Source organism: Telopea speciosissima, chromosome 3, assembly GCF_018873765.1.
Source record: "Telopea speciosissima isolate NSW1024214 ecotype Mountain lineage chromosome 3, Tspe_v1, whole genome shotgun sequence".
Lineage (NCBI taxonomy): Eukaryota > Viridiplantae > Streptophyta > Magnoliopsida > Proteales > Proteaceae > Telopea > Telopea speciosissima.
Genome location: NC_057918.1, coordinates 27,008,301 through 27,016,926, shown reverse-complemented (window position 1 = coordinate 27,016,926; position 8,626 = coordinate 27,008,301). Strand labels below are relative to the sequence as shown.

At 37.7% G+C, this 8,626-nt stretch overlaps 1 protein-coding gene across 1 annotated transcript; it reads right to left on the bottom strand.

Moving 5' to 3' along the window:
• Nucleotides 1-4,978: 4,978 nt before the first annotated feature.
• On the bottom strand, nucleotides 4,979-6,041 carry LOC122653842 (NDR1/HIN1-like protein 6). The gene has a single exon (XM_043847791.1). The coding sequence runs from the start codon at nucleotides 5,968-5,970 to the stop codon at nucleotides 5,194-5,196; it is 777 nt and encodes a 258-aa protein (XP_043703726.1). The 5' UTR covers nucleotides 5,971-6,041; the 3' UTR covers nucleotides 4,979-5,193.
• Nucleotides 6,042-8,626: the final 2,585 nt, after the last annotated feature.

Below are 8,626 nucleotides of genomic sequence, written 5' to 3'. Positions count from 1 at the left end.
AGATAATATCTTTATTATCAATACTCAACCTCCACTTTCACCCTGCAATCCACAATAGCTAAAAGCATGCCATTTCTGATAGCTATAGTCTCCCCAATCAGAATTGAAGGAAAGGACATCGCTTCTAAGAACGCAGCCCAGGGTTGTCCCAGGTGGCCCGGTCTCTGATGATATAGCCAATTCCTCCTTAGATTGTGGTTCTTCAAAATTGGACGCATCACAGTTCACCTTAAAATATACTGGGCTGGGAGGTCGCCAACACCAAGAAGGTGGGATATGGTTTACCTGGGCTTGAACTTCAGCATTTAAAAATTCAAAAGGTGATACTTGAACACTGTTGGGAAAACATAATTACCCCTAAAGAGTTGCTCATTACGAGCAAGCCAAATATTCTAGGCAATAAAGCTAATGTTCCTTCGACCTTCATGTTTACCATGCAATGAGCCAATGATAAGGTGTCTCAGCCATTATCCATTCGCTGAAACCTAACGGCTCTAACGAAGTTGCATGATAATAGGATGTGGTCAATACTGTCCACATGCGCTCCACAATGAGTGCAGAGGGGATCTAAAGGAACATGTTTCTGAACTAGGGAACCAATAGCTAAGTCCCCTACACATGCCTTCCACATAAAATTTTGGATTTTGGGAAGGGTGGGGCAGTGCCAAATCTTCTCCCATTTTTGCTCCTCTTGAGCCTTTCCATATCCTTTTAGCCTCCCCTTTTGTTAGCTTTGATCATCTTATCCCATTGGTAGATCCTTCGATTATCCTACTTAAAGGTTATTTTAGTTCGAAGTCTTACGTTCCCTCAATCCTTGACCTACATTTAGTCCATATACAATCGTTGCTTTGTCCAAATACAAATAGTGAAATCCTATATATAGCCGTTACTCTGCCTGAAGTCTGAGTAGTGAAATCTCTTTTACATAGTTATTATTCTGTCCGACAAGAGAGAGACAAGCTGATCATCCGTCTCCACCCGAGCCGTAGGGACACCTCATATTTCGTATATTTTGTATTTTCTTTACTTTGATTAATTTCGTTCGCATGTATACATCTCTACTTTTCCTTTATTTTGGACATAATATAAACCATTAAAGTAAATTACTTTAGTGTACATAGTAAATGATTTTTTATTCTTTTTTTCTGATGTTTTATGCACCATAATCTAGTTTTTCATGTTAGTATAAGACGTGTCATTATGATAGAATCTTCTAAATCTAGCATCTAGTAGAAAGTTTGGTATAATCGGACAAGATGGGGTGTTAATACCTTTTCACGCTCGTAACCTAACCACTTACCCAGAATCTCTAACCAGACCATATGGAATCACCTTGCTCTTTTCGCTCCACCCGGATGAGGTTACACCCATTGAGTCATAAGCCCGAATCCTAGGTGCTGACTCCATTTATTTTAATTTATGAAGCATGATCCTAACCACTTATATTGATACAACGAAATGCGATGTCATCTATAACCCTTGTTGCCAAGGACCCACGAGAACCAACGAATCCTGCCTGCATAGCGGAGAAACCTGCATCCGGAGGCTACGGTACCTACAGTGTGTATATCAACAAGGTTGCATTGTGTGAAAAGGTCACACTCTCTGATTCTGGGCGGGATGGTCATTTTGCCCCCAATCTGTTTCTGGGCACAAGGGCCACGCTCCCCCACAGAAATCATTTCCCCCCCCCCTTTAAATTTTAGAGAAACTAGTGTAGTTATGTACGGGACTGAGAGCACCGATAACTAGGGGTGTCAAATGGTCGGTTCAGCCCTATTTCGGTCTGATACGATTTCAATTTATTTTGGCTTTTCAATATTGGGTTACTATTGATTTAGATCGATTTGTTTTCAGGCTTGATCCACAATGAAGTCTTACATTCATAACTTGTAACACTAAAGAAAGATTTGGTAAAAACACTTTAAATCATCTTTTCAAGTCAAACAAGTAAATAACGGGAATAGGGAAAATGATTTGATGTGTTAATGTTGTAATATGAACAAAGAGGAATAAATTGTAAGGGGAAGATAAGTAATATTGAAATCAATCATGAAGTTTGTAGTGAAATCATTTTACAAATAAAAAATCATTCTTTATCAATAAAAGGTGAAAATAACTAATATTGGCATCAATGGATAACTATTTACTGAAAATATAACTAATATTGAAAGAAGAAGATGAAGGACAAAATTTTTCTCTATCCATGGAGGATGGTTCACCCACTATCCTAGGGTTCACAAACCCCTCCTAGGGTTTTAGTATGTTTAAAAATACCCTCTTGATATCCATTCCCGTCCTCTCCCACCCCTCGGTGAATGGGGTCCCATCCGTGGGTGGTGGGAAACTTGGTCCTTCTTTTAATTGTTTAACTAATTTTGTATAGTGAACTCAATAGAAGCATTGTTACAAATCATTTTTCTTGTGTTTTAAGGAATGCTAATTCTATAGTAGATATCTTGGCCACGAGGATCCAATCTCTTATGGATAGGACTGTTTGGCCCGATTTCGATCCCTATTTCAAATAAATGTAATCCGTTTTTCAATAGATACATCTTCTAAAAACAAAAAAATCCTTATACCCAATGATTTATAACAATTCCTGTTACAATTATAAGTTTTATCATTAGTATTAAAATCATAGGCTAATCAATTCACTTATTCATAACTCATACTTAATGATTTTTTAACGATTTCATTAGGTTCAATGTTTGATTTGTATATCAATCGATTCTTTGCAGTGCGATTTTCAACCAATCCTATCGTACTCAAGTCCAAAACCAATCCGATAAAGATTGATTCAATTCGATCTAAGTTTTTTCAGTCGGTTTTACTGGTTTGGACTAGGTTTTGTGACATGCCCTATGGAGAACTATTTAAGCATTTCTATAGATGAAAAGAAAGAGTCCAACAGAAACAACTGCCTTGCCCTACCTACCCTATCCAGTCCCAATCATTAATTATCTTATTGATTTATTAGTCTTATTATTATCATTAATTATCATGATGGATTATTCAGTCCCACTATTATTACTCTACTTGTTTTTCATTTTTATTGTTAAATGATTATAAAGTACCACCGACAATAATATTTATTATCATTATCCCAATAACTACATAATAATGACGTTGATATGTCTAGAAAACTCTTTTTCTAGAACAAGATTCCTATGATGCCCTCCCTTCCTTACTAAAAGAGAATCCGTCCCTACCCTTTCTTATGGCAGATTTTTTTTTTCCTTATTTTGAAGAAAAATTATTCGCAAACCTTCTAAAGTCTAAAGTGAAGACCCCATCTCAAATTCTCTCACATAATGAACGTGGGGTTTATAAACTTTATACCGACACTCTCTCTCTCTCTCTCTCTCTCTCTCTCTCTCCTCTTCATCTTCATGGTTTGAGGTATCGACAGTTTGGCACCCACCATGATTCCTGATCAATCCCATATCGGTGTAACGGTATAGATTAATATATAAAAAAATTATTTTTTAAAGAAAAATAGGGACAAAATTGTTCGATCCCAATTGATCAAGACTGATCCAATCGAAACGGTATTGACAGAGACCGATACTGTGCCCAATGTCATGAACTTAAACCATGCTCCAACGAAATGTGGGTCTTTTATTGCAAGAATTCATCTCCTGTCCTCGTGTTCCACTTAGTCGTCGGTGAAATCTTTGCCCCCTTGTTAGGTATATCTCTATAATCATTCATTGTTGCAAGGAGTTGTAAATGCCTAAATAGCATAAAAAAGCAAAAGCGTCTTTATACTGAGAATGTCAAAATCACAAGATAAATCTAAGTCATTCGTTTTTACGTTTTCTTTTAATCTAAACTATTTAGTCCCACTTAGAGTAGGAAGACTACACAGTAATAACTTGCATATTTATACACATACATGCACACATGCACATACTCGGGATGTGCGTTAATACAAAAGGGGGTATTTCCCCTAAATTAAATTAGATTAAAATTTGATAAATGATACCTATTTTTAAAAAAAAAAGACACATGACTAATCCAGACCATGCTCTCTCTATTTAACGATTTGGATTAAGGGTGTCAATTTAGAATCAAAATAAAAACCAACCATTTCAAATTTAGTAGAAGAAGAATCAATTCGATTTTGGTTTTAAAACGAAGAATCTTTTTCTTGATTCAGTTCGATTTCGGTTTCACCATTCGATCATAACCGAATTGCAACGAATTTACTCTAAAGTGTATTAGTAGTTTAGAGTTAGGATTTGTAGACTACCCATTGATGCACTAAGAAAAGTTGTGTAACAATCCTATTTACAGTTTGTTTGGATGTGGTGAAACAAATAATTATTTGAACTTTCAAAGATAAAAGCATAAAGTATCATTAAATCATTTTTTTTTTTTGGTAAAGAATCATTAAATCATATGATAGTATAGATCCAATTGATTCAGTATACAACGGTAACTTTCAAGCTGTATTACTTACTAGTCGGAAGTTTAATTCTATATTATTTATTGGTGAAATACTTCATGTGGGTGATATTACCCAAATCGAATAAGGAACCAAATACGAAACTTAACCAAGTAAATTCAATTTTGGTTTTAAAACCATGTTTGGTATATACTCTTGAAATACATTCCAGGTTGATTTTGCATACTCAGAAGATAAAAACAACCAAAAAGCCTAAGTCTCTATCATTGAAATCTTTGAAGTGAAAGTCGCTTAAAGTTTGGCCTAATTTGAGCCCAACCAATAATCTGAGATGTTATAAGCCTGCCAAATCCATTATCTAATTTATCTTCACAGAACTTGAGGGCAACAAAAAAAAAACAAAAGGGAAGAGTTATCTAGGCTCTAGTGTCGGCATGAACTTACATAGCCTTCTCTGTTCTAAATTCTAATGGCACGGAAATTCTTAACTTCGAGATTATTATGCAATTGAGGATGAGATGCAGAACAAGTTAAATAAGATCTTGAAAACATTGCAAAACGATGTAAGTTATGAAATTCTGAAAGAATTATACAACAAATTCGATATCATAACCGTAAAACTTTCTCTTTTTCTGTCTCTAATTTTTACCAAATTCTTCTCCATTTACAAATCAACACTCAAATCTTCAACCCGTAAAAGATTTAAAACGAAAATCCCACTTCAATTCAAAAACAGTAAAGATGAAGAAAGAAAAATAAATAAGAAACAATAAAATTATTCAGAAAGTCCATTTCCAGATCTTGATTCGGAGCTTAACCACACAAGTTGCATCAGAAGACGAAGACAAAGTCGCCGGCGTTTTTCCTTTCGGAACATTTGCTTTCAGCCCATTGCAGGTAACCCTGATCATAGCCTTATTCGTCTTCAAATTTCCTATCTGTACCTTCACCTTCGTGTCCATCTCAATCACCAACGGTATCTCACCCTTTTTCAGATCCGACTTCAACGACGCCGCCGACGACAAGTCCAGATCTTCACCTACACTTGACACCGTCGCCCTCAAAACAGTCGTGTTCTTTGTTTCGTGAGTAAACGCCGGTAAAGTTCCGTTGCCGACATCGGTACCACCGGAGCTCATGGTCACAGCAGTTGGGTCGTATAAGAAAACGAGCTTCTTGTTTGGGTTGCGAGCGACGATCGTAAGATCGACTTTGGAGTTGAGCTTGGAGGAGGAGCCGTCGGAGGAAGTGGTGACGTTGAACTGCGAGATCCGTACGGACGTCACAGAGAAGGTAGGGCGGTGGGGGCGGTAAAGGACCCAGAGGGCGGCGCCGGCGATGGCGGCGAGCAGGATGAGAGTGATGATGAGTAGCGTAGTCCAGAGGCAACAGATGCAGCAGCAACTGCGGCGGTAGCGCTGGGGCTTCGGCTGAGGACGGTACATGGGGCGGTTGTAGAGCTGACCCTTGGTCGCCGGGAATGATGGGTTGCCATTGACCTTCAGTGTTTGGGGAGGATTTGAAGTGGGTTTCGAAGGGTAGATCCTGTCTGTCATCTCTTCAAGACTTTCAGATCACTTCAGGGTTTGTTTCTGTGAATTGAGAGTTCTTTGAAGGGAGAAGAAGATAGATGACCTGATGCAGCAGTACTGTACAGGGCTCTTATACTGAGCCCCTGAGGAGAAGAATATTTAAAAGCAACAGAACAATGGAAGCAAATGGAACTGAAAGAAGGAAAGTGAGAGGAGAGGGGGAAGGGAGAAGAACCAGTAGAGAAGACAAAAACCCTTCAACCAAAAAACCCAGATGTTTCCTTCTCACCTACTTTATGTGGAATCTCTTTTTCTCTCTATGATGCTTAAATAAATCTCAATTCTCAATTCCCAATCTCTTTCTCTCTCTACTATGATGCTTATAAATAAATCTCAATTCCCAATCCAAATTGATTAAAAAAAGATGGAAGATTTGTGTTTGAAGGTTAAGAGTAGGACAGATTAGGAAAGGTGAACTTACAATGGCAAGGGTTATTTACTTACCTCAATAGTTCAATTGTAAGGTCTTGATCAGTTTGTTGTACAAGTGGCATTAGAGGTTTGTACAGGTGGCACCACCTAATTTTCATTAGGTTATTGGCTTAAGGGTTTTAGAACTAGGAATCGGTTAAGTGTGTCAACTCTGAACCGGAACCAATAAGTCGAACCAAAATCAACCCTAAAATCAAATCGAACCATTATCAATCAATTTTTGGTTTCAACTGAAATCGTTGGTTGCAAATTAATCACGAATAAAATTATTAAAGGCAAGAGAATGCTAATCGGTCATGTGGCCCTTGCACCAACACAGGGGTCAATGAAAGTGTGCACATAGACAGTGATTTGGATGGTATTTTCGATTTCAGGGGTTGAGTGGATTTTTTGGCACACTCTCATGTCTAGGCACAATAACCACGTGACCATAATTCAAAGGCCTTCTACCATTCTACGGCTAGCCAATTCCATTATGGATCATTGGAAACCAATCAGAATCAGTCAAATTCCATTTGAACCCTTGAAACCTTATGGTTTCGTTTAATTGCAAGGCGAATTAAAGTGAAGGGAAGTGAAATTTTCGAACTTAAAAAGTAAACTTTTGTAATCATCATCCTATGTCACTAAATCATTAACTTCAAATCATTCCATATTTGGTTATTAAATTTCATTTTACTTTGTATTCAATTCCCTTTGATTTAAAAATAAAATAAAGGAAAGTAGTTTCTTGTCCGAGAGTATGGCCTACGCCAATACTCCCATGTGAATATCTCTCTTCTCCTTAAAACATAGGGGCAAAGGTATCTTTTCACATAGAGAGGAGAGATATAGACTCATGACAATATTGGCGTAGGCCACACTCCGAGACAGAGTTTTTTTTCCTTAAAATAAAAATTACATCATTACTAAGTATGATAAGAAATTTAAGTAGTTTATGCAATCACATAGGGTAATTATTACAAATGTTTTTTTATTTTTAAATTTATAAAGTTCACTTCCCTTCATTTTTTATTTTTTTTTTAGGATAAAAGGGAGCTTTATATTAATAGAAAAATTAAAGCAATTGGTTTTCATTTTGTAGTATTTCTTCCCACCAGCGACATTCCATTTTAGCACAGAAAGAGCCAACGAAAGACTATCTAGACATAGGTCGATTTCCTGATAAGAATGTAGGAATCCGACTTGGAAGTCAGCACAATCCAAAACAACTCGTCGTCTACCAGGCTCGTTAAGTCCAAACAGGGCAACATTATTTTTGGCGGGCCCAATCCATCACAGATCGACATTTTCCAGGCTCATTGAGGCCCTTGATATTCCATGCTCCTAACTTAATCATTGGGACGGAGGGAATGTGGACCTTTGCGTTGGGTGGCTCCAACCCGGGCTTCTATCACGTTCATGGTGAGTGGAGTTGATGGTATCATCATCATCGCTGGATTCAACCCCAACCGCGTCTGATTCTTGGAGGACTGCAAATCGGCTTCCCCTGGTCTTTGAAGAAGAGGGGGAGGGCCTGCTTGGTTGTTGTAGAGTCGATGGACTGCAAATCGGCTTCCCCCTTCAACCAAAGTAGCCTGTATCGATTGCCCGTTCCGAAATGTTAAGAATCAGGATTGGGCTAGGCCAATTCCAATTCTGATTCAAGTAAACCGAATCACCCGATTCGATTATGATTTTCAAATCCATGGTGGGGCCAAAAACCCACGTCCACGTCATCAGATGGTTTGCAAGTATGACTTATTAGGTACTGCTAACTAATTGTTGGTTTGGGGTTCAATCTGAATCAAAATGAAAACAGAGTACCAAGCTGTTGGGATTATTAGATCACAATTGGATTTAAAATGTGATTATAACCTTTGAATTTAGTTTAATTTAATTAATTATACGGTAGCTGTGGGTCGCTCGCAAGTCAAAACCCAACAAAATTGCAGGGCTTCTGCATTGAACAAAGCCCATGAGTGACAAAAGGAATCTATTTTTTTTTTCTTTTGACTTACTGTGGAGAACTGGAGATTTGAGAAACTCTCCACGAGTCTATTTTGCGTCTACTAGCCGTAGTTGAGGAGTTCTTGTCTAGGAATTTTAATTGTGATGCATGAAGAATGATGAGTACCTGGGTTCTTGGTATCAGTTTCATATATCGGTCGTATCAATATTACCGGAGATCCATACCGATATAGGTACT